Source organism: Protopterus annectens, chromosome 2.part2 (genome assembly GCF_019279795.1).
Source record: "Protopterus annectens isolate FY-2018-M chromosome 2.part2, PAN1.0, whole genome shotgun sequence".
NCBI classification, from domain to species: Eukaryota; Metazoa; Chordata; order Ceratodontiformes; family Protopteridae; genus Protopterus; species Protopterus annectens.
Genome location: NC_056730.1, coordinates 214,538,756 through 214,566,255, shown reverse-complemented (window position 1 = coordinate 214,566,255; position 27,500 = coordinate 214,538,756). Strand labels below are relative to the sequence as shown.

Here is a 27,500-nt window from a genome sequence, read left to right as displayed (position 1 = left end):
TTGTTAATTTGATAGTGAGCAGGGACATTGTTTTTACTAAAGAGAATGATGATGCATTTCCTGGCATTCAGTTTGAGACCATGACTAAGACACCAGTTGTTGGTCTGCATAAGATCTCCTGAAGTATCCTGACATCATTTGGGGATTCAATAACTGCATCCAGTTTGCAGTCATCTGCAAACTTGGTCAGCCACAGCACCTTAGTTTTGACCTGAACTTCTGAGAAGTATATACCAAACAGTAGGAAGCCCAGCACTGACCCTTGTGGCACCCCACTGGTGACAGATCTGCTGGTTGATGTGGAGTCACCCACTTTGATAGTGTGTGACCAATTTGTGAGCCAGTTGGCATAACACCTTACAACAAAGGGGTTTACATTCAGTTTGCTAAGTTTATCGGTAATGCATGAGGTGCAGGATTGTGTCAAAAGCCTTTGCCAAGTCGAATTATGCTGTATGCACAGATTTGCCCTCATCAATGACCCTGGTCACATTTTTAAAGAAATCCACCAGGTTTAACAGGCAGGATGCCAGTTTATATTTTAGTTTGTTTAGAAGCCTGCCTGGGATGCCATCTAGTCCCATAGAGGCTGCATTTTTTTGCCTTAGACAAGGCTTTAATGACTTGCTCTACAGATATGTAGGGTGGGGTGAGAAGGGGGCAAGGTTTGTGTTAAGTGTGGATGGGATAAGGGATCATAGGATCACAGGATCATTGGAGGTTACTATGCTAATGGCCTTGGGGGCCTTACAAGCTTAGCCAAGAGTTAATACCCAAAAAGAAACCTCAGTCAGCACCTGTCACCCCTGTCAGTGAGGGATACAGGTAGAACTGATTAGTGATGAGTATAGAGAGGGTTATAACCTCCTTTCCTCTTGAGGTGATGCCTTTGCTAATCAAGTGTGCTATGTAGTAAGCCTACCTTACTACAATAGTAAATTTGTGTGGGATAAATTTGTGTTTTCTCATCCACTCATCAAGGTTGTGCTTGAAGAAGGTCAGTGAGGTAGTCTGTTTGACATGTATGGGAAGTCTATTCTGGAGACGGGGCAGCCTCTGGGAGACAAACCTATCTCTCCATCAGGTTGTAATGCATGAGGAGTTAGACTTACAGATATGGAGCATCTCTAGTAGTGCAGGGTCCGAGATTGTCTTGTAGGCGACACATAGATCACCTCTGAGCAATCTGTACAATACCAAGTAGAGTGATAGTAATTTGAGCCTGTCCAGATTGGACAGGTGTTGGAGGCCATGGATTCTCTTTGTGAGGTATTTCTCTGGCCTTTCCAGTTGGTGCAGGTATTTGGAGAGGTACATACCAAACGGGGCATTATACTCAATTATTGGTCTAATGAGGGAAGAGTATAGAGAGGTAATAACCTCCTTTTTTCTGGATGCAATCCCTTTACTTATGAGAAGTGAAAGGGTTTTCTAACCACTGCTGCTACATGATTGTCGAATGTGAGATTGTTGTCAACCTGAGTACCCAGGTATCTCACCACACATTGTGTTCTTAGGGGGTTGTTGTTGATGTGATGAAATTTTCACCAAATCTGTCCACTAGCAGGTTTGCTATCTCAACAGGATCAGTGTGTGTGTGATACCATTAATCACTAGTTCAGCACATGCTTGTGTCGTACCTTTTAGGCTATTTATATAGCTGTAAAAGGCCTTATGATTATCCTTGGATGAGATTGCTAAATATTTTCTCAAAATTACCCTTAGACGATTTGACATTTTGTCTTATTTGCCTGCTGAGGCTGAGGACGGTGCTTTTCCATTTCTGAGGCCTTCCCTTAGTTTTCTTAGAGAACAACATTTTGCATTTGCTGTAAAGTTTGTTGATGCTGGATGTCCACCAGCATGGCTTGCTTTCACTTGGGGCTCTGGCTTTGATTATCTCTCTCTGGAACAGTCGAATCTATACACTTATAAAATTCAGTGCACAGGGCGTTAGTGTAAGCTTTGGTATAGTTACCACTTCCAGCTGGGGGTGAAGCTTGGAATGCATTTATACCTTCCCCTAGGAGGATATAGCTTGCCTTGGTGAAGTTTTTTAGTCTGACTTCTCCCTTTATGAGTTCTGGTGTTAGTTTTAATTTGAAGGTAACTGATTTGTGGTCAAATTTAACTAATTAGAATCCGACAGTTGTGATGGTTCATCTGTTTGTCATGTTAGTGAGGACCAAATCTAGTATGTTTGTTCCTCTTGTTGGGGTTTGGACAATTTCTTCCAGGGCATTTGAGATACAAATTCAATGAACTTTTGTTCTAGTGAGTTAGGGCTTGAGTAGGCTTCCCAGTTGATAGTGGAATAACTGAAATCTCCCATGACCAGAGTGTTTGGCAATATTTGGTTTGACTCCAGTTTGGTCAAGTAGGCCTCATGTGCATCATGATCCATGGAGGGGGATGTATATATAACTAGCTATGACATGAATGGGGTCTTACCCACGGTAATCTGAACTTGAAGTAGTACATGGTGTTGTCTAATCTAACTAGTTGGGAGGTGAATTTATCTCTAATACAGATAGAAACACCGCCTACTTTGGTTTTCACACATTCATTTTGTGGTCTGAAGGTGTGAAAGGCATTGTAGCTTTGCAAGCCCTGAGTACTCCTTGAAGCCTTGAACCAGGTTTCTGGTACTGCACAGACATCTACATCCTCCAGTGATAGAAGTGCTTCTAGCATTCTAGGCTGTGCAGCATAAGCCTTATTTTGTTATGGTTGACAATTTTCATGTCAAGAATTTTGTTTTTTAAGACCTTGTCTAAAACAAGGCACTATGGGGGAGGCAAGAGCCTTTGCAAGCAGCTGAAAGCTTAGTGATGCCAGGTGCAAACCAACTCTGGCAAAGCAGTGAGGTTTGTCAACCATGTCATTGCTGGCTGACAGAAACTGGATTCTCTTTGAATGACACAAAAAACTAAACCAGTTATTGAAAGTGATAATTTTTTACACTGTGGCATCATTGTAGGTGATGGTAACATGCTGCTCAAGGCTTCCTGGGACACATACTCAAAGATCTCAATCATGTCTCTCTTCATATAGTCCAGTATGGTATATCTCACATACCTCACTACAAGATGAGTTATAACACAGTCATAATGGTACCTGCTGCTGAGAGACCTGAATGCATGCGTGATCTGACGAATCCTGGTACCATATAGGCAGTTGACCATAACTTTCTCCTTATCTAATCTTCTGAGTGGGACATCTGTGTGTCTCACTATGTTGTCTCCAATGACAAGATAATTTGTTTTTTTTGAGTGTTACGCCTTAAGGGACTGGTAGGTGAGACACTTGTGATGCTATGTATCTTGGGTGCTGTGGGAACTGTGTTAGTTGTAGCAGTCTTGTGCTTTGGAGGTCTCTGTTTTTTTGGTAAGTTTTTTGAGAGAACCTCCACATATGTTGATTTATGTGTTGGATGCGTAATATGTGCATGAGTAGTGGTGGGTGAGTTGACAACCTCTTCAGTGCTATTGCTTCTGCTTCGAGTGTGAGAGAGCAGGGATTCAAGATTCTTGGTGTAGATACATCTCTCGCATTCTATACTAAGGGTGAGTTATTAACAGATGGTTATCAGCATACATGAAGTAGATGCTACAGTGCCTCAAGAGACCCAAGTCAACAAGGCTGCCAGGAGAAACAAGGATAGTCCAACTGTCCATAATGCTAAGTTTTAAGAAAAGTTATCACAAAAGGGGGTGCGTTCAGGACTCATCTAGGAGGTGCTCTGTAGATGGGCATTTCTGATGGGGATTTTAGCTGGTGGTTTAATAGGTCACAGCTCACTAGCAATACTTCTTAGACCAGAAGTATACTAAAGATGAGGACTACACCAATGTGCTACAGCTTTATCTAAAGGAAAAATTGTCAAAATGATCTGTCTGGCTATAGTATATAATTGCACAACAGTGCACAGTGCTGTGTGGCACTCAAACAAGCAGCTTTCACAAACAAATTTTAATATCTTGAAAACTATACAACCTAGACATATATTGTTACAACAGTTTTGTTAATCAGAAACAAACTATCACATGACAGCAAGAAATTCCTCTATAAGTGCATGTTTATTGATATATTTACAGAAATATGGAAACATATGTTTAACTGTATAATTAACAATACAAATAATACTGGATATCTCTTACAATATGCAATTTACAGTACAAATATCAAAGACAGTTTTTATCAACATTGTCTAAGGTTTTACCTAATGTCATGCAGCAGTATGTAAGTCACTTGTTTTTTGATCTATTACGAGCATATGGAAATGTTGCTTGATTTCATAATTATAACAAACAAATAGCAATATTTCTAGTACAATGTAATATAAACCATCATTTTCACTGAATTGTCCTGTCTCCTTCACTGGTGTTTCATACCATACATCTCAATAAAATGTAGGTCTCTCAGTTATGAAACTATGAAAATAAATATAAATATGTGAATAATAAGTGGCAAACAAATATTAATTTCTCCACTACAGGGCATACTAGACCAACAATCTTAATGTCATTTTGTTAATAACTCTTTGTCTTTTTCTAATGCTGCCTATTATTAGCTGGTAAGTTATTTAAAGAAGCCAGACCCAAAAACTTCTGAACACCATAAGGAGGTATGGGTGTGAACTGGATGTTTGTTTGTGTCTTTCGGATTTTCCCATTTAGGGGTCGCCACAGCGGTACTCTGGTCTGCTAATGATTGGCAGTAGATTTTTACATGCTGGCTTGCTGGGCCTAATGCACAATCTTCAAAGAAGGAACGTCCATTCACGCATGTCACCACACAGAAGACGCTCTAACTGAGAATCGAATGGGCAACGTCTAACTCTGAGGTGACAACGCTACCGCAGCACCAGTGTGAACTGGATGTATACAAAAAAAAGTATTATAGGCTTGAGTGAGATCTCTAGCCAGACATCTATGATCAGTCAGTCCCAGGACAGTGTCTACTTTTTTCAGCTTTTTCTGATAATTCATTTTGGCACAGTTGGACAGTTTTAAACTTTTATTTTTCAGCAATATGATTGAAAACAAATTAAAAGCCAATACAACAGTGCACAGTGCTAAACTGTTTAAGAAAATATAATGTCAGCATAGGCCAGATAACCATCTGACACATATGCAGTAATATATTAAAAATGGACCATTTGTTTCGCTGAGGTAGTAGGAGTTGCAGTTGTAATACTTTTCAAAACAGTGGGCTCCACAAATTCCATCATACTGGATTCACACATTTAAACTGCATAAAATAACATTTAAGTGCTTCACACAAATGTGACAGCAATGATTTAGTGATGAAAACAAAACATGGAATTATTTCTAGTGTGCAAATTTTGTCAGCAGTCCAAAGTTCTTAACTTATATTATAAGGATGGTGATGTGAGAGACAATGAGCAACCTCTGCTAAAACTATGTAGAAACTTATTTTAAAATGAGCTTTTATTAGATCAATTCAGCAGCATAAGAGAGGGCTGCACTATATTCCTTTGACTAACTATTGTATAGTTTCACTAGTTCTTATATAAACTGCCAGTGTCCAGTAATCCAGAATTATAATTTTTATGTCAACTGAAATATCAGATATTCTCGTACTGTGTTACTCGTTGTCTGGAACCTTTATGGAAAATGTCGGTTGCGAGGTTCATTAACTTGGTGCATACTTTAAATATAATGTGCTACAAGATTACATAAATTGCATCTGTAAATGGATGGAGACTCATTATCCCAAGGAAATTAAACTACAACAGGTTCAAGAGAGCATTTGCTAAAGTGTCAAGTTAAGTTTTATAAACATTTTCAACCAAAGAAGAATGTTCAGTTTGATATTTTAAAATTCTGAAATATTTAACCAGACAAAGGTGAGGTGGTATATTTATTGCCATAGAGGAAACCAGTTCAAATTAGGAGATGAATTAAGGGCATGTTAGAAAAGAAGCAAGATGAAAACTAGCTTTCTCATAAGAACATCTCATTGACCTTTTCAGATCATTAGATGTGTCTGAAGAATAGACATAAATGATTTGGTGTAGGAAATCAAATATTATGTTCTGTCAAAAGGAACTTGAAACAGTCCACAAGAAACACCAAACCAAATAAACACATTTAGGAAGAAGCGCACCAGAATCCACCAGGCAATATTTATTTAGTGCTTTCGTCTTTTAAAATAAAAAAACTTCATTAGAATAAACAGTTCATTCTGATGAAGTTTTTTTTTTATTTTAAAAGACGAAAGCACTAAATAAATATTATCTGCTGGATTCTGGTGCTTCTTCCTAAATTTGTTTATTCTGTTAAAAGCAACAAATTTGTGATGAACATTCAAATTATTTTTCAAAATGAACTTAGCTGAATCTAAAGCATTCTTGTCAGCTCAAGGCAAACTAACAATGAAGTTTTGTAGATATTGCGAAAGGTTGTTCCCAAACAAAGGGCAAAGTCTTGCCAAATAAAAAGTATAAACTTTATGATGAACTAATGTGTTTTAGCACAGTATGCAAAAGTTCAAATAGCATTATCAGGATGTATTAAAAAAAGAAATATAACAGTAAGAGACATAAAAAACACAAAGCAACAGCTAGACCTTCTGGGATCCTGGAAATGTTTAGACTGTGCAACCCAACCCAAAGTTGAGGACCAAAATTAAAAATGAAGAAGTCTTCCTGAAGCTGAGGACCAAGAAAAGTCTCCCTGAACTGTTATTGCAGCAATCTCATTTCTATATCTGTAGCAAGTGCTTTACTAGCTGCTAACATGCTTAGCTTCTAAATATAGATGAAACAAAATGGCCTACTACAAGTGCACATGTAGCACTAGCTTGTGATACAATTCCTTGCTGCCACTCATGTTAGCAAGGGCCCTAACTTCCACCATCCCAGTTCTCATGCACTACCAGTAAACTATCCCTCCTAAAACCCTGCACCTAATCCTAAAAATCACTCCCAATTACTCCTTAAACCTATAATTTCCCTGTCCTTAATAACCTTGACTTTGAGCTAACTCCTGATCACTCTCTAACTCTAAAATCCCGTTCCCCAGCCATAACTCTGAAACAACTTCTGATCACTCCCTAAACATAAAATCACCTTCTCTGACCTTAACCTAGCACTAACTTCTGACCACTGCCTAAATAAAAAATCCCACCTCCCTAAACCTAAAACCCACTGCCAGTTTCTCTTCCCTGCTTACTACTTCAAAGAACTGAGCTTTATTATGAGCGGCCATTGAGGCAGCTGCATGCCTGAGCTCACATTTGGGTTCAAACAGCTGCTACACCAGGTGGGTGGATGGGAAAGCAAGTTCCTGGATTTCAAGCAGCTTAGGCTGAAATTGTTGTAAGGGCCCTGAAACAATAGCAGCATGAACTGCCAGTCATGACTACTAACAGCTTGTGCCTGGAGCAGCTACCCCCTTCACCCCACCTTAGTTACAGTTCTGGAAAAAGACACATTAAAAGATAGCTTATATTTCAGAAATCACTCTAAACCAAACTGAAGAAAGTGACAGTAAAACAGATGGGCACACAAGTGTATATACAATACATACTACTGACAGTATCACAAGTCCAGAGATGTCTATAACAATTATAATCATGGAAGTTAGCCTCAGTTAATATAATTAATATACCTAATATTTACAAAAATAGCACATGCCAAAAAGGTTCCTTAGCCACTGAAAGGTTGTTTTAGGCCAGTGGTACAAGTAAATAACTAGACTTATATAAGCCTGATATTAGCCAATATTTCACTGTATTCTTCATTTAACTGTCATATCATTACTATTCTATGAATGTTCATTTACTATTCTGTGCATGTCATTTACTATTCTTTGCATGTACATTTATTATTTTTGATTAACTGTCATATCATTACTTGTCAATGTCTGTACATTTATTATGTAACTCTTGCATAACTGCCTTCTACTCATTCTGTAAAATGGAACATTTCTCCCTGGGCCTCTGCTGAAAATGGGACTTGCCCAGTCAGACTTTCCCAGTAAATAAAAGTAATAAATAAATAAATAATAGAAAACTGCAATACTCTGTGTGCTGACTTATTCTACTTCGAAGTCATTTGTGATGATACAGGTACTTAAGCATACAAACTGTAACATAAGACCTACAAAGAGACAGATTTTATTAAAGAAATACAACAGATGTTTAGTGATATAGAAAAAATGAAACATTATCAGATAAGAGTATACATAGACTTTATTAAGTTCATAGGAAACTACTAGACCAGCTGGTCTTGGGGTCTATTTTCCCTTTAAAAGCTGAGAATCAAACCCTGATACTTGTATCTTATACTTTGCTGATGTGAAGTAAACACCTTAACTATTATGCAAACCAGCAGTCCAGTAATGTTCAGGCAATAGCTCAACTCCAGTGGAGAATATCTTTTCAATCAAGACTGGCGAAGAACTGAAAAAAAAAATTAGAAAACATGTCATTATTGAGAAAGTGAAATAAAACACAAATCAGGTCCAACAAACCAAATTTTTTACGGTTTGGAGTTTTTGTTTGTTGGACCTGATTTGTGTTTTATTTCACAGTCTGTTTGCCGTTTTTTTTCATATTATTGAGAAAGTACTAGGGTCAGCACTACTGGTCTCCATAACTGTTACCTTGTCAAAGACAAAGAATCCAACTGGATTGGAATATGCATGAACATAAGAGTAGCAGGCAAGGCCAAACAAACAAAAAGCCACTTAACAACAGCTAATAATTACATCACTAGTTAATTTAAAGGTGCTAGTGTTGATTAAACTCGATTAAATATCAAGTTATAATCCACGGAATTCTATCAAAATAGTAGAAATGTTACATTTTCAACTTACTCATGTTTTGGGAAGTATAGAAGTCACAATTTGAGGGGGGTAAGTTAAGCATTAGAAATATTTTAGCATATTATTCAACAGGGCCTGGCAGGGGTACAAAATGTAAGCCCTTACAGTGATGATATAATATTTGCCAAAAAATACATGAAACTGAGACTCTGAAAAAGTACTTCAAAAACAACTCATTAATGCTAATGGGCAATCCATTTAGTATCACATTTCTGACTACTGGCAGGCTAGATTGTAACTGCCTAGAGCTGTGAGTTCAGAAAAAAATTAAACATGATCAACTCTTTTCAATTGAACAATAAAATCAGCTTTCTGTAATTATTTGTCAGCTGAAGACATTTTTATACTTAATGATACTGAATTCCACAAACTCAGTACTGCAATTAAGTTACAGTGAAACAGAAGCATTGTGTGGTTTGCTTTTCAATTGTTATTAGCATGAATGGGATAAGGCATATCACGCAACTTCTGCTGCAGATTATTAACTCAACAGCATTATTAACGCTGTTGGAGTTAACTGGCTAAACAAAACAGACTAACTCCAAAGAAAAAGGTTTATTAACAAAGGTACACAAGATTTCTATAGGTTCCACTTTTTTTTTCAAAAAAGAATCTCATCTTGTAAATTCAAACTAGTTTGGTTTCTTGAAATAGGTAAGAATATAAAAATTGAAATTTAAAATACCAGGCTCTTCTCTGTAACTGGACATTTTGTAAGGCAAAGAATGTGTTGGCAGTGAAAATGGACTGTGTTTTTTTACAGTAAATCCAGTGGCAAGGCCAAAGCTTTCTATAATGCCCACACCAGGAAATGCAAATGAATTAGAGGATTGCTAAGAGTTGTCAAGTTATAGCTTGAAAATGACTATGGACTTCAGCATAACTACTACATCTTTGAGAGAGTTATTGAATAAAGACAGTACTTTTGAATGGGTATTTACCCATTACAAAACAAATGATCAAGTAAAACAATGTATAGAAATGTATATACCTACATGTTTAACTTACCTTATTTTGAATCTAAACTCAAATGCTTATACTTGTTAGACTGTGTACGTTTGATTCTAATTATATTTTACTTTCTCTGATTGTGTCATTTAATTCTATTGGATGCACTTGTTTAACCTTCTTGAATGCCAAACTATATTCACTGTGTAATGTTATAATTCATACTATGTGTTCTCTGGAGCTTTTCTCACTGGGCCTCCACTGAAAATGGGCTCTAGCTCAGTTGGGCTTTCCAGTTAACAAATGTCAGATAAATAAATAAAAGATTTAAGTTCAAGCAATGTGATGTGATAGATACATTTTAAGAGTGAAGCATTATTAGAAGTTGATACAAGTTCAGTAGGCCTGGAAATGAGTGTAAGTCAAATGTAAGTTGACGTACAAATAGTAATAGCGCCTGCAGTAGGCCATTGCCAAATGTATAAGAAAGATTTGCAAGCAGACAAAGTCTTTCTGTACTTTGTACCAGTGAAGAGTTTCACTTTTATTTATTTGGGAAAGAGCTTAATTAATAACTGACCACAGACCATAAGAAAGCATATTTAATAACCGATGGTGAAATCACCTCCTAGAATTTATACTTGGTCTTTGAAACTACAGTCCTATCAACTTATTGTTCAGTAATAAAGAAGCAGAGAGAATATAGCTGATTATAGCTTAAGATATCTAGTTGCTGCAATAAACTCAGGGGAAAAACATGATAAAGTGGACCAAAATTATACAAGTTTGATAGATTCTGCAGTGCCAAACACTTGTATGATTTTTGAAATGAAGAACAAAACTAGAAGTTATTCATATCTTAAAACTAAAAGTCTAAAAAAAAACAAACATGAATTTAGACTTTCTTCAGATTGTGAACTATATGTGGTGCACAGAATGCAATGATAACAATCTGATATTTTGAAAAAGACAAATCAATAAGCACTGCATTGGTATGAGACCTGATCTTAACAAATGTTAACCCCCTTAAGTTGCTAAGGTCAGGTCACATGATAGGAAATAAAATCTACCAGTACTGACCAGCAAATACAGCAGCAGAATAAAATATTTGGTTCAGCCTGGTGTCTGTACTGTTAAGGTATCCCTTCCTCTTACTCAAACTTAGAAAACAGCTGGTATAACTGGATGTGTTTGCCTGCATGTTCTCTGAAGGATACAAATTCTGAAACTCTAATGTATTTCACTATTCCTGGACTTTAATCCTCCATGATTTGTCTGAAAATCACAAACTTTATGAAGAGCAGACCAAACAAATGAGGCAAAAATCTGGGCATTCTTTTAAAAACTGAACAATTTAGAGGCATAGTAAGGTGAGTGTAAATGTAAGGGCTGTGTAACACTGCCTTTCTGACCACACTCACTAAGTGGCTAAGAGCTTTATTTATTTATTTTATATTTGTTTACTGGGCGTGTCCCACTGAGCCCGAAAAGGTCCATTTTCAGCAGAGGCCCATGGAGAAAAGCTCCAAATTACATAGTAAATGGTGTTACCTTAAAATTTAAAAAATAATAAATTGCATAGTAAACAGTGATAAATTTGAGTTGAAGTGAATACAAAAAAGAAAAGAAAAAACAACAGTAATTCAAATAATGCAGTAAACATGGTTAGTCATACATAATACCCATTATAATTGTCAGTCCTTGAATACAACACATCAGAAACAAAATATTAATATATTTTGTATGGCTTTGAAAGTTGGCAAAACACTTAACATTTTCTTTTTCTTTCTTTACTGTAACTAGTAGTACATGGAGCAAATAAAGCTCTATGAACTGCAAAGAATTATGATCGGGCCTCTGATCATAACTCTAAATTATGTGTTCTCAACATGGATGCCAAGATCCACCTCTCAATCTTCACTCGAGGTGAATTTATTGGAATCGGTGTCTTGAACACATAATAAATAGGTTATGATAAGTGACTAGATCATAATCCACTTTGTTAAACTTAGGTTCATAGGTTCATAGGTAGGCTATTGGCACTAGGGCCTATATAAGCCTAGCCAAATGGTACTCTGGCTTTCGCCACCCAAGAAATGTATTTTCCTGTGCCCCTGTAGAGCAGAGCCACAGAAGTGATCCTCGGAGTGAATTTCCTATCTCCCATCCAATCGTCAAGATTTTTCTTGAAGCGTGCTAATGGGGAGCTTTGTTTGATGTAGCTAGGTAGTTTGTTCCAGAGTATTGGAAGTCTCTGGGAAGGGAATCTATCCCTCTAGCATGTTCTGTTTATTGTGGTGACAAGGTTTAGGTCCCTAGACCATGTAGCTTGGAAGGATTGGTATTTCTTTAAGTGGACCATGTCCAACAGCTCTGGGTTTCACATAGCTTTATATGTTAGGCAGAGATCACCTCTGAGGAGGCGATATGTAACGGAGTAAAGCTGGAGTTTTTTCAGATGGTCTGAGTAGGGCATCCATTTGAGGCCAGTAATCCTCTTTGTGAGGTATTTCTGTGGCCTTTCCAGTTGTTGTAGATGTCTTGTGAGGTACATACCAAAAAGGGCATTGTACTCTACAATGGGTCTAATGAGTGATGAGTAGACAGGAACAATGACCTTGTTTTTCCTGGATGAGAAACCTTTTGTGATGAGGTGTGCCACATAGAAGGATTTTCTGACTACTATGGCGATGTGATTATCAAAGGACAGACTACTGTCCACCTGTGTCCCAAGGTCTCTTATCACACTTTCAGTGTTAATTAGACTACCGCCTATGTGGTAGTTCATGGGCGCAGAGTTTTTACCAAAAGGGATGACAATGAACTTTTTGGCATTAGCTTGAGGCCATGGCTTTGACACCAGGCATCTGTCTCAGTGAGGCCCTTTTGTAGGATGTCCACATCATTAGAAGTTTTGATTATGACTCCTAGTTTGCAGTCATCTGCAAACTTTGTTAGCCAAAGACCTTCTGTGTTAACCTGTCCTTCAGAGTAGTCGTCACAAAACAGGAGAGGGCTCAGGACTGAACCCTGTGGTACTCCACTTGTCACTGGTCTGAAGTTGGATTTGGAGTCTGCTACTTTCACAGTGTGGGTTCTGTCAGTGAGTCAGTTGGCAACACATCTTGTGACATAGGGATTTATCCCTGTTTTATTGAGTTTATCTATAATTCCAGAGTGGGAGATGGTGTCACAAGCCTTGACGAGATCTGGATAGGCTGTGTGAACCACCTTACCTTCATCTACAGCTGTGGTGACCACTTCAAAGACATCTATCAGGTTTAGGAGACATAATCTGCCTTTTACAAACCCAAACTGGGTAGCGTCCAGAGTGTGGAGATTTTATTATAAGTTGTTTATAAGTTCTATGATGATACATTCCATAGCCTTGTAGACCAGGCTTGTCAGGCTAATGGGGCAGTAGTTCTCAGGGTCTGTGGTGGCTCCCCATTTGTGGAGTGGGATAACCATTGCTGTGCACCATTCAGTGGGCACAAAGCCTGAGGTGAGGCTATGATTGAACATGGTACTTAGGTGGAGTGCCAGTTCATTCTGTAGTTCATGTAGAACGCAGCCTGGGATGTTGTCATGACCCATGGATGCTGTGTTTTGGCTTTGGAGAGTGTATTTTTTACCTGTGCAGTAGCGATTACAGGAACTTTGCATTCTTCCAGTATAGAGATGGGCCCTTTAGGGGATGAGAGGGAAGTAAAGTTAGCACTGAACCTATCTGCCAGGATGTTGGCAATATCAGTTGGTTCTGCATATTTAGTGCCATTGTGCTGTAACTCAGAGCAGATCTGAGTGTTGCCATTGAGTTCTTGAGATAGGTACAGAATGCTTCATGGTTGTCTTTAGAATCAGTGGTGATTTTGTTTTCATAACTAGCGTTGGAAGATTTTATGAGGGATCTCAGCTTCTTACTGAGGCTAAACAGGGAGTTCCTCCAATCATGGGATTTTACTCTTTTTTGCAACAGTTTCTTTCTTCTGTTGTAGAGTTTGTTTATGGCAGGGAATCACCAGATTGGCTTCCTTTTTCTGGAGGATAGCATCTTGGTTCTGTTAGGGATTGCACAATCCATGCACTCATGTACGTGCTTATAAAGTGCATTTGTGTAGGATTCAGCAGTCATACCTCTGTTGCCCATCAGCATGGGTGTCATGAAGTTTGTCACTTCTGTCTTAAGAAACGTGAAGTTGGCTTTGGAGAATTTTTTTACGGTGGTTTCCCTAATGGGGGGTGGAGGTGGGATGTGGATGGCTAGGTTGATTAGCCTGTGGTCAGATCTAATCAACGAGGGATTGACCGCTGGTGTGGAACATCGGTTGCCCATGTTGGTAATGACCAGGTCTAGGATATTGCGGCCCATGGTGGGAGTGTGGCTAAGTTGATCCAAGGCGTTGGAATTTATGAAATCCAGAAAATGATGCGCACAAGAGCTGGTACATGAGTAGTTTTCCCAGTTAATGGTAGGGTTGTTGAAATCGCCCATTATTAGGGTGTTAGGTTGTACCCTAATATTTTCCACTGTATCAGGAAATGAGGAGTGGGAATCCTGGGGCATGGTGGGGGATCTGTAGTAAGCTACAATTTGGATTGCGGTCTTTCCCAGAGTTAATTGCACTTGGATAATCTTGGATGCATTATGCTGAGCAACTAGTCTGGAGGTGTGGATATCCTTAATGAATATGGGCACACCTCCGCCTTTAGTGTTTCGGTCCAGGTTAGGTGGCTCAAAGATGTGGTATGAATTATAGCCTGGTAATGCAGGGGTGCTCTCTGGAGCCTTGAACCAGGTCTCTGTTACTGCACAGATGCCAATGTTCTCCATTTTAAGGAGTGCATTGAGTGAGTGCATTTTGAGGTTTAGACTTCTAGCATTGAGTAGCATTACCCTCAGATTTTGCTTGCTTGTACCTGTTATGGTGGTGAATTTGTCATTTGAACCTTGCCTAAAAAAGGCACTATAGTGGTGGCAAGAGCCTTGGCCAGTATCCAAAATCCCAAGGGCGATAGGTGCAGGTCATCTCTGGCAAAGCATTGTGGTTTGTCAATCATGTCATCCCAGGCAGACAGATACTAGATCCCCTTAGAATGACACCAGAAGCTTAGCCAATTGTTGAAGTAATCATTTTGTCCTTGTACTGTGGTATCATTCTGGGTGATGGCAGGATGCTACTCAGGGCTAGGGTCATACCTGCCTAGGCTACAAGATCAGAATTCTCCTCCATGTCTCTTTTCATGTAGTTCAGGGAGGTACATCTCAAGGTCATTCACACCAACATGGACAATGACAGAGTCATATTTGTACTTGTTGTGGAATGACCTGAGTGCATGCGTTATGTGATGGTTCCTGGCACCCGACAGCCAGCTGACAGTAACTTTCCCCTTGTTTAGCATGTTGAGTGGAACATCAGTGTGCCTGACTATAGAGTCACCTATGACTAGAGTGTTGAATACGTTGTTATGTCTTATGGGCTGTGGTTGAGTGGCACACTGAGTTTGTGGGCTATGCATCATTTGGGTTGTGTTGGGGTGGTGGAGGTTGCTTGCATTTCTGCTTTGGAGGTCCCCGTTGCTTGGGTAGATTTTTATTGAGAGCCTCCGCAAATGTAGGTGTGTATTTTGTGTTTCTATGTGTGTGTTTTGCTGTTGTAGGTTTTGAGGGAATATGTGATGAATGTGGTGTGGTGCAAGTGTTTACCTTCTCCTCTTGACTGTCTAGTCCAGTCTTGGGTGAAGAGAGCTTTGCTTCCAGTTTGGCTATATAAGTGCATCTCTCACAGGTTGCAGTGTTGGATGTTAGGAGGAGATGGTTGTCTGTGTACATGAGGCAATTGCTGCATTGCTCCAAGATGCCCAGATTCATCAGGTAGACAGGAGAAAACACCGGGAGCTGACCCTTAGACATGCCTGGATAGGTTCTTATTTATTAAGTACTAAAAACTGTTTTCCTCTAGACAAGTGATGGAAGTTGTGTGCTGTAGCAATTTGTAGCTTATTTAGTGCTTACAATGAGTTCTGAACAAGTGCTGAGCTCAAATAAACAGATTTGAGTGCTGAAACTAAAAAACTGGCTAGTTCTAAGAAATAAAATGAAGCTAGAAGGCTTCCCTCCAACACAGAAAGGCTTGGGGGCTCAGAAGCTTACAAACAGTCCTGGATACAGCAAATCTGTATCTGGACTATACTACTTACAGGAAATGCAGAAAACAAGCTTAGAAGTGTTGTTTGTTTGTAAAGTGGAAAGGGGAAAAGATGAGAAGAAACTAAGTGGGTTGGCCTTCTTGAATGTTCTCACTGGATTAGGTAGAATGAGGTAATGACTCTAGATTGGGAGGAGTGTCCCAGATCAAATTTACATTAGGGGCAGGCAACTGCAAAGCCTTAAAGTAGAACATGATACCAATAGGGAGTGAGGGTGAGAAACACAAATGATACACTTCTTGGCAGGAAATCAGAACAAAAAACCCAAACAGATGCTTAATAAATATAGACAATTTCCAGTTAATACGTCACACACAGTGAAACTAGCTGGAAAAGTATGCAACAGACAATAAAAGTGCTATAAATAACTTGTAAAAATAAGCAAAACACAGGATACTTAATGTTATATATTACAGATCTGAGTTTGCTCAGTGCCCTTCCTCCGATTATCTCAGTGTGAAATGGCAAATACACTCACAAGTTAACTTCTTAGGTATTTCAAAGTATGTTTTGTAACTGACATTAAGAACTACTGTAAATAGGCATATGCATAGATTTCTGACTCAGAGACATAGCAACATGGAGACATAGCAAGGCGAGTATAAACATAAGGGACTGTGTTATACTGTATTTCTGACAGAAAGCATAAAGTGGCTAAGTGCTGTATGGCTCTAAAAGCTGACAAAACACTTTGTGCTTTTTTGTCTTTTTATTGTATCTAGTAGTACACGGATCAGATTAGGTTCCATGCAATACAAAGAGTTATGAAAAGGTCTCTGATCATAACCATAAATGACGTGTTCTCAACAAGGATGCCATGTCACTCCCAAGGTGAATTTCTTGGCATCCATGTCTCAAATGCATAACAAAATGGTTATAATCGGCAACCCAATCATAATCCTGTATGTTAAATGTGTCAAAGTATATTTTATAACTGACACTAAGAACTACTGTAAAAAGGGGTGCTTACACTATGCATAGATTTGTGAGTTAGAGATGTTATCTGTAATGAGGAAAGACTTCATTATCTGCTAATTTGCATGTCTCTGAATTGCCTTTAACTACCATTTGTGCTAATCAGCTCCTTTCTGCTGTAGTTATCACTGGTGGCATATGCATCTTGTTGACATAGGAAACCACCCCCCCCATTCACCCTCCCTAACACACATAAACCACCCCCCCCATTCACCCTCCCTAACACACATGCACATACACATACACACACACACACACACACACACACACACACACACACACACACACACACACACACACACACACATCACTTATATACCTCATACCTGTATACTTGTCCCTGAGTTGACAGAACATCCCCAAAGTCTCCTTTTCAGTTTTTACTGCCATTGTAAATGAAGGATTATCACTGTCAGTAATGCCAAACATTAGAGTTCCAGACTTCTTATTGAGCAGAAACTGTATTGCAACACTAAATATATTACTCTATTAACTTTTAAGCGACTTCAAGTGACATTTTGAAAATTCTTCCTTTGTCATCTAGTGTTCCTCCTAACTTCATCCTGAAACCTTTCCTCACATGAATATACACGCATCCCTCTGAACTGTCTTTGCTATTACAGAAAAGTCCTGCTGTTGACTCTAACATACACCTAAACTGTCCAATTTTTCATGGAGTGCCCAGATTTTAGTCTAATATTTTTTTTCCTTTTCTTCATAAAATTTGTAGTCTTCCAGCAGACAATTAAAGACTGCAGTTTGTAAATAAGAGCAACCATTTGTTTTCAGATGTCATATCCTTCATCAAATGTATATTAATGTAAAAAGTTTTATTCCAGCAGTTTTCTAAGTTTGTAAGAGAAATAAATATACATCTCTGATTGTGGGTCTTTGTCTCCCCTATTATTATTATTATTGGCTTTTTCAAGATTTCTTATACTACTAGGTTGAGAGCTATTGTCATGGATTCCTGTTCTCTTTCCCTCATAGCTTACAAACTTTTGCAGTCCATGAACAAAGCTAGATATCATCTTATTATGTGAAAATGAATACTACACTAACTTAAGATTCAGAGTAGTGGATTAATACTGCTGTTTCCTGTGTTGAGAGTGCATAGTTTGATTCCTTTCTCATTCTACTTTATTTTTTTAAGTTTTAAGTGATATTTCACATTTTCCCTTTTGTCTAGTGTTGGAGCATAGGACTAATATGCTCAGTGGATGGATGCATGGCATGAATCCTTTTTAGAGCCCTTAAGACACACTGTCTATTTGTCCCAGCTGACCCACATAGTCTTTATTTTTTATTTTATTTTTAATAAGTGCATTTAATGCATGCTACCATCCTTTATGTCTAGTGTTCTGCTCAACCAAAATCATCTTTCTTTTCTTTTTTATAAGGGTCTCTGTAGTATGATATGAAGGGTATCCTCTAATATTGAAGAATTGGCTTGTTAGTCTATGGAAAGGTATGATACCCACCCTCGCGCGCACACACACACACACACACACACACACACACACACACACACACACACACACACACACACACACACACACACACACACACCTAACTCTTAATTAACCCCCCTACTGTAACTTCTCAGGCAGACACGCACTCACACATAGAGTCATACATGCAGCTGTTCTCATACATGTATGCATATATCCTCTAATATCATGTGTATCCTAAACACCCCATCATTTACCTCTACCATGATGTGTGAGCACTAGCTTTTGATCATATTTATTAGCATGAGTGTCTGTGCACAAGACTGTTAATTTATGCAGCAAAATGGATTTGTTTGACTGCGTAAATGCCTTACTGCAGGCATTTCTGGTGGAGAGCACATGGCTCATTAGCATGTGCCTGTCCTCTGGAATGCCATATTAGCATTTAGCTGAGCTACAGAGACATACCACTGTGGTGCCATATGTCTTTGTGTTTAAGCACCAAAGTAGGGCTGTGTCTAAAAAGGAAATAATTACTGCAAGGTGTACACCTCAAGGTAATCTTTCTAAACTGGCTTCAATATGTTTTTTGGGAAATGCAATCACTTTTACCAAAGTAAATTAACTTGAAGAAATCACCCTTATTTAGATCCCTGGGCCTCATTAACTAAAAACATTGTTCAATAGCAACTATTAGTAACGGACGCTATTCATTAAACAAACGCTGTTTCTTCCTTAAGCTTTGCAGTGAAGATTTGTATGATTTTAGAGTTTACACGTAGAATTATATATAATAATCCTAATAAAATCATTTTACCTAACAATGACACACAAACATACCTCTGAACCTCTTAGAGCAAGACATCTGGACAAAGCCATAAATAAAAGTAGAACAAATGCCCCCAAATATGGACAATTCTTAAATACTGCTCTGACAAACTTAGAAAGTTAATAAAATAACAGGTTTTGCATTAGCATGAATTTTCTGAAGGGTATGTAGTTTAAAACTCAAATGCCTGCCATTATTTACTAACTTTAATCTTTAATGATTTGCCACTAATTTGCCAGAAAATGAAAAATTTATGAAAAATGGACCTAAGATATGAAACAAAAATCTGGACTTTCTGAGAAAATCTGTGCAGTTGAGAGGTGTGCACACAAATAACTATTACCCAGATTATCAAGTAGAGTTATAAAGAGCCCCCAAATTACTATATGTGCTGTGTCATAATCCAGGTATTTCATTTTTTTCTTTTTATATGAATCAGGACAGTTGTTATTCTTTTCGGCTTTTCCTGGTTAGGGGTCGCTACAGCGAAACTCCTGTCCGCTAATGATTGGCAGTTGGTTTTTATGGTGTCGAGTTGCCAGCCCGACGCCCAACCTTCAACAAAGGCACGTCCATTCAACGCATGTCTATCAAATGCCCACTTGGCCATGGGGAGGACATGCAGACTCCACACAGAAGGCACTCCCAACCCAAGCCGAGAATCAAATGGGAGAACCTCTTGCTGTGAGGCAACAACGCTACCGCTGCACCACCGCAATCAGGACAGTATCATCTAAAAATAAATGTGTTGTAATCTTTGACATACTGGTGATATTTATTTTTTAGAATAATTTTATTTCTAGAAAGTTAAAATTGTTATGTATTTATAAAATGAATGCTATGCTATACTGATGGATTCTTTGTTGGTAAGCAGTACTTCTTTGAAAAAAGAGTGAGACTAGTGTCTTAGAGATCACCCAATAATACAACCCTAAATAATAATAAACACTACAAAAACCTTAGAGTGTTGCTGAGTAAATATGATATTCTTGCAGTAAACAGTACTTCCTTGAAAAAAGATGGGTAACATTGGTGTCATATAGATCACCAAATAATATTTAATATTTACAAGGAGCTTAGAGTGCAATTGAGTAAATAAAGTATGTTTTGGAATTTTGATAGTGCTGAAATTTGACTGATCCCATTCTTGGATACAAGTAAAAGTAATGCTTGCCATAGCCTTTGGAAGTGTTCTGTCTATGGACTAACACTGGAGAGGCATGCATGTCAGGATGGTTATGAAACTGCAAGCTAGAAACTGGCATGACAGTTAGAAAGAGTCTAGCATTGCAATGACCCTGTTGAAAAAATCTTGTGGTTGCATAATATACAGTGCCTCAATCATTTGTATGGACAATTGCTTGTAAAGAGACAGATGAGTATATGTACTTTTTTAATTATGACTTTTTCTCCTGACAGTAATAATATACTGTTCTATGGTAAATATTGTAAATACAAATATTCTCCTTTAAGTGATGTAAAGCCTGAACCTCTAGTTCCAGTTTTAAGTGCTCATTTCTTATGCGCTACATAAACTGAAGAAAATACAAACTGAATACAAAACAAGATGCATGAAACACAAACTGCTATTATGAGAAAACCAAAGATGAATGATAATACATAGCACTGAAATTATTTATGAAACAATAAAATAAACTGTACACATACCATTCATGGTACTGCATCTGTTCAGTATGATGTTCCATTTGAAGTATTAAAAAATTTCCAAAAATCAGCAGTGGTCCTCATTTCTTAAAACAAATACATTTTTTGAATGTCTTTACACTTCAGCTAGAATGCATCAGCATGCTTCTAAAGAATAAACGTTTTTTACAACTATTACTCTCTAGGCCCTCATTTTCTTCACAAGCTATAAACAGTGCTTGGCTGTCCAAAATGCCTTAATCCACACCAGAAAGTCACCACTAAATTTCACATCCATCAAGCCACCAAAAAACTCAAGTAGTGAACCCCCAAGGCAGCCAAACAGTCAATGTTAGCTGAAACAGCAAGCAAGCAACTGATGCAAGCAACAAAATAGCCAGCAACAGCTTAGACTTGCATTACTATCTACAAGTCTGACAGACCAACATAAAAAAATAGTTCTAACTTTGAAGGTACTAGTCACAGCAAAACTTTACAGAAGTATCAGTTGCAATGAATTTTGCCAAGCTAGTAGTAATAATAATAAAATAAGTGAATCTCCATTTTTACTCACTGCCAGCTATCTGGTATGATCTAAGGGTTCTGCATGCATTTGTTTCTGAACAAATTCACTTCATCTGCACAAAAAGTATTTACTTCAGATTGTGCCTTTCCTGTGGTGTGTATGTTATGCTCTTTTGTCTTTTATGAAAACTGTAGTATTTCATTTTGAAGTATTGAGGAAAACAGATTTATACAGAACATTCTTCCATATCTCATTTTGCAAACTCATACTCACTGTCCCGGTTTTCGCCACCTCTACTTTTCCATGTGCCCCCAAATTGCACTTGCTCTGCTGTCATGCTTCATTCAGTTTTCTGAGCAGTAGCAAATAAAACTATTGTGGGAGTGTGGGAGTGCAGCAGTGTCCATTTACTGATTTCTTTGTCCGAACACTTTAAGGAAAATGAAAGACCACATTACTACTGAAATAAAACTTTCAAAGCATTTTCTTAAAGTATTATGTTAAGTTACAATCTGCCTGTTTCCGTTACTTGTGTGATGTTGCGTCATTACCAGGAAGATGTGATATGTAATTCATGTAATTCTAAGGAAATGAGGCATGTGATGCGTCTTAGTCAAGCTTTGCCGACAAATGTTGTGCATATGCAACAGGCTACTTTTTCATTCCCTTTGTTTTCCCTCCTTTGCCTTTGTGATTATGTGAAACAGCTATTTAATGCTACCAGTTACACTACCACTGCGCATTGCAATTGGAATATAGTTACAGGGTTATGAAAATTATATTATATTAGTTTTACTGATGTATTGAAACAAGTGTGCCTAGATTTACTTAAACTGTACATTAGCTTGCTGATAATATCATTTCAGCTTGATAGTAGTAATTATCTAATGTGAAAATGTTGCTGTACAGTTTACGATCACTATAGAATGTAAGGTGTGTATAGAAAGAGTTCCTTGCTTTCAAAGACATTGAATTTGCTCAAAAAAGTGGGTCCATTACATCTAACTGTTGTTTTACAAAATGACCAGCCTGCAAATAAGGGCTGGTAGTTTAAAATTAGGCCTGTGTTTTTACTGAAAAAATGAATGTGGTTTAAATTTATAAGAATGTATTCTGAAACAACACAACATTGATTTCTTGATCTACATGTATGTATAATACTTCATATATTTTATAGATTTTTCTGTTATCTGAAGAGGTCAGAACTTGAAAATCCCTGGAATGAAACATCACTTCAAAATGTAATTTCTGGATTTACTTTGAAGTCATGCTCCAGTTTTCCAAAATGTAAGTTTTTTTTTAATGTTTTGCCTTTCCTTTGGATTTGCTCAACTTTCTATTAGGTGCATTAACAGTATTCCAGTACTTTAGTGCAGAGACGGCTATCAGGGGAATGTGACAAAAGAACCTTGCTTTTACATGAAATATCAAGGGTGTTACTTTTTGGAATGCTTAACATGCTTGGTAAATACATCAAGTAAAACTTTCAATTAGACTAACTGAGAACTAATCAAGACAAGCAGTTTTTAATACCAAGGGGCTCTTTACAGACTTTGATTATATAATATCTAAACAAAGTTCTGAAGAGATGGCAATCTGTTCTACATAAAAATATATTTTTAAATGCTAGCAACAGAAGTAATTTCTGTGCAGTGTGGACAATATCAGAATCATATTTTTTTTAAACAGGATTCCATGAGATGGACCCATTAAGACTATACGTGTAATTAATTCATAAAGCTAAATCTGCTAAATGTGTTAAGAAAAATTGTGTGCTTTTCCTTTGTACAGATCTGCAAAGAATAAATGCGTTACTAGCCCAATAATGTATTGGTTCATATACATGTATAAGGGGTTGGGAGGGTGGCCTAATGGTTAAGGTGTTGCCCTTCTGAGCATGAGATGCAGGGTTTGGTTTGAGTAGGGATAATTGGCTAGGCTTTAAAATGGGCTGGCAAGGGCAGTTAGCTTAGTACTAATCTATGAATCTATGAATCTATGAATCTATGAATCTATATATATATATATATATATATATATATATATATATATACATATATATATATATATATATATATATATATATATAAAATTAATAAAAGGTGATAATATATAACTTCATAATGAGCTGACTAGTGCAGAATACATATTGGAATTAATCCGTAAGTTTCATCTGATATTAATCTGACAGAATATGAACTTGTAAATAAATGCAATAATTTGAATACAACCAAGATGTTGAGACTATAGCTAGCACTGAGGCAAAAGCATGTATAGAAAGTTAATAACTGAGTTTCAGATAAAAAGTAACAACCTAAAACAGGGATGATAAAAATAGCTAGTGAGTCTACTGATAAAAGTCTAAAGAAACATTTCCATCAACTGCAGAAATTGGTAGATAGTGTGTGAAATTTACATATACATTTGCAGCATCTAGGATGCTTAGGAGCAAGTCTAGAAAAAATGTTTAATAGTTAATCTGTTGAACATGATCTAATGGGAAGAATGCATGTTTTTAAAAAAGTAAACTTAGTAATTGTAGCTTATCTTTCTCCAGTGTAATAGTAATGTAATAAAGTAAAATAAACTGCCAGTTTAAACCAAAATGGATTTAAGATATGATACAGTTTAGAAATGTAAGGGTAAGACTGAAAATATGAAATATATGTACATCAATTACATCACAGCATTTACAGGAAGCTGGAATTTCATAGAACAAAAGAAACTTTTTTTATTGTGTTAAATAGGTATTATGTAAAATCATAGTTTACTTCTGTGATTCAGCAAGCAGCCATGCAGGAGTAAGTTATTCCTGCAAGGCAGGGACCGTTCCTGTTCAGCATGGCAGCACACCATGCATATTTATGAAGGTGCGCTGCCATACTCTAAAATGGACATGGTTCCGTGTACTAGCACAGGGGGTGTGTCTGAGACCAGAGCTCTCACAATACACATGTCCCCTGCACTCCAGAATTGCCTTTCAGCAATTAAAAACAAGCAAGAATGCTCGTAACACCCCCAATCCATTAGGATAATACATCTGGTCAAAGGCATAAGGGACAATCATCCTTACCAAGCCAGAAGTTGTTAGGATAACACAGATAGCATAAGCACATAGCAGACACCTCCCAACCCATCAGAGTAAGGAATGTGGACAAAGCCAAAAGGGACAATTGTCCCACAAAGCAGAAAGTTGATAAAACAACAGGTTCAGCATTAGCAGGGATATTCTCAAGGGTACAGATAAAATAACACACCAATAATTCTTTTTTATAAATGTGATAAAGTTTAAGCATAGCTGCATGGGTGTGCCCATTGTTTAGCTATGCTTAGTCCAGCTTAAACAACACAAGAAGTTAAATAGTAAGAGATACCCAACATAAACAGTATTGCAATAGTGTACTGGTTAGACTGCACACTTTGTAAACAGCCATTCCTGTTTTAATCCCCACTATAACCCGTTTGCATTTTATATGTGAAAGCAGTACATAAATATATATTTTTTTTATTATTAGCTACTAAATAACATATATTTGTTAACTGGAGTGCTGCATTAGGTCCGGATGTGAGGTATCAGTTTAATAAAGTTGTGAAACCCCCATATAAACACAAGTGCTCCATACAGCTGTTGGACATGCTCCACTTAAAGAAATCCCAATCCCTCAGAGCCACATGCTCCAGGGATCTAAACCTTGTCATCACAATAAACAAAACATGCTGGAGGGATAGTTTCCTGATCCAGAGACTCCCCATACTCTGGAATAGACTGGCCATACATGTCAAGCAGAGCGCCTCCTTGGCCCTCTTCAAAAGGAACCTTGGCGATTAGATAGGAGATAGGAAATTTACCCCAGGGATCACATCAGTCACCCTGCCAGACAGGGGTCCAGGGAAGTAAATATTGTGGGAAGAACTATCCAGGGAATTGTAATGGCTAGGCTTGTATAGGCCCTAGGGCCAATATCCTAGTACCAACCTATGAACATATGAGCCTATACAGTATAGTCACACATGAATAAATGTAATGAAAGCACATTGGGGGATGTCAGGGACAGTAAACAGATTTATAATATGTAATGAATGAGGAATCAATGCCACACAGTAGGTAGTCTATAAAATGAAAAATAAGCAATGCTAAGCATTGCACAGCTCTGCTGAACAGGTGTAAGCATTGTGTAAATATGACTGCTAAGCACTGAGTAGCCCAGTTAAATGGATTTAACCATTGGTAAGCAGTGCTGAACTTATCCCTTTAACCACTGCCAACCTTAGCTAAGCAGGTTTGCCCATAGCTTAGCTTAGCTCAGCATATTCAAAACCATCCAATCATGGCAAAGAGCAGGAAGTCAGCCATATTTAAACCCCACAGGTGGGAATACAGCTCATAACTGGTTTCAGCTTCCCACTGTAGGCAGTATGGCAGGAGTTGGTGAGGGCATGCACTTCCGTGTGAAGCACTGGAGTATACAAGAGTCCAAGGTCTTGGTAGGACTCCTGGTACAAAACCATGATGAGAGACTGCTGCAGGGCCAGTACCAAGGCTCCCAATATAAAGCAGAAGCCTGGGACCTTCTTGCCTGTGATTTCACCAATGCCACTGGTATCCCTCGGACTGGTGAGCAGGTCCAGCACCACTATGCCAACTGGAAGCGGAGAAAGAGGGACCTCTTGAATGAGTGGGTCCAAGAAGTAAGGCAGAGGCGTGATGTCCCAGCAGTGTGTAAGTACTCATACTAATAACTGTTTACTAATGTCCAGTCTGTGTATATAATGGATAGGTATGCCTAAATATTTCCCTGTTTCCCTTACAACTGCAGCTGAGTGGGCTGTGAATTAGGAAGCCCATACTAGTAGGCTGCAAAGGCTGTATCGCAAGGCTAGCGAGTAACAATCCTGCTTGTAGTAGTCATACCAAATAAATATAAAGTAGTAGAAAGTCACCTGGCAGTAAAAAAACTGTGTATGAGTTGTACTGAATAAACCAGACAATATGACAGTAATAGTCCCATATAAGTCATATTTAAATAAAAATGTAACTGCCTGGCAATAAAACTCTAAATTCTGGACTGGTTGTGTTTACTCTAGTATTGTATGGCATTAATTGTTGCATTCTCTGAATAGTAATGTTGTGTTAACCACTGTTACCCACACTGTGCTACATAAAAAAAATGCCTAGGAATGTCTGTATAAGACTGTTGTAAGTACAAGATCAGATTGTAGAACCAAGAGAGAGTTAGACAGAAAACAGTGAAGAGATAGACAGCAATATCCAAATAGCACACTCAACTGAGACTTAAATTGTTGTATTTTTAGCAGACACAGCCATGGTTAGAATCCTGGGAGTGATAGTAATCTGTATGCATAATCATACCTCTCAGCTGTACAGAATTTTCAGAATGTCCAGATAATTGGATCATATTTTCTGCCTGTTCCTCTGTCCCCCTGGCAAATCAGTGGGATGATCTCAGAACTGTAGTCATGAAATAATTACGTACATTTGATTTTCAGACCTCAAAACTTTCAGAAAATGTATATTAAAACAAATCCTGTCACTCTAGCAACTCTCCAAGTTTATGACAGCAATATTCAAAAAATGTCCCTATTTGTACCCCCATGTTGTCAAGCTTTGTCCAGAGTGTGTGCATTAAGAGATTGAGAGGTATGTGCATAATATTAACTTGGAATCTGGGGATATGTGTAGAAACAGTCAGGAAGTGCTAACAAACATTCCCTCCACAGGTCTGTCAGATAAGAAAACTGTGCCTGCCAATAAAGATTAAAATCCTATACTGGTAGTGTTTACTATGGTATAGTATGGCCTGACATGTAGCATTCAGTAACATCTGATATCAGAATATTACTGTTGTGTCAACCACTGTTTCTCACACTGTACTACATAAAAATACGTCTAGCAATGTCTGTATAAGGCTGTTGTAATTACAAGGTCAGACTGTACAACCAAGAGAGACTTAGAATACACTGAAGAAATAGACAGCAATATCCAAATAACATACTCTGCTGTGACTTAAATTGTTGTATTTTTAGCTGACACAGCCATGGTT

General features: G+C 37.8%; 1 protein-coding gene across 1 annotated transcript in view; it reads left to right on the top strand.

The window, feature by feature from the left end:
- Window positions 1–27,500, top strand: part of LOC122795599 (plasma kallikrein-like) — a 675,844-nt gene that overhangs the window by 180,373 nt on the left and 467,971 nt on the right. Inside the window, exon 3 of the mRNA XM_044063862.1 lies at window positions 22,616–22,725. Within this exon, the coding sequence (XP_043919797.1) occupies window positions 22,616–22,725 (110 nt within the window). The remainder of the gene's footprint in view (window positions 1–22,615; window positions 22,726–27,500) is intronic.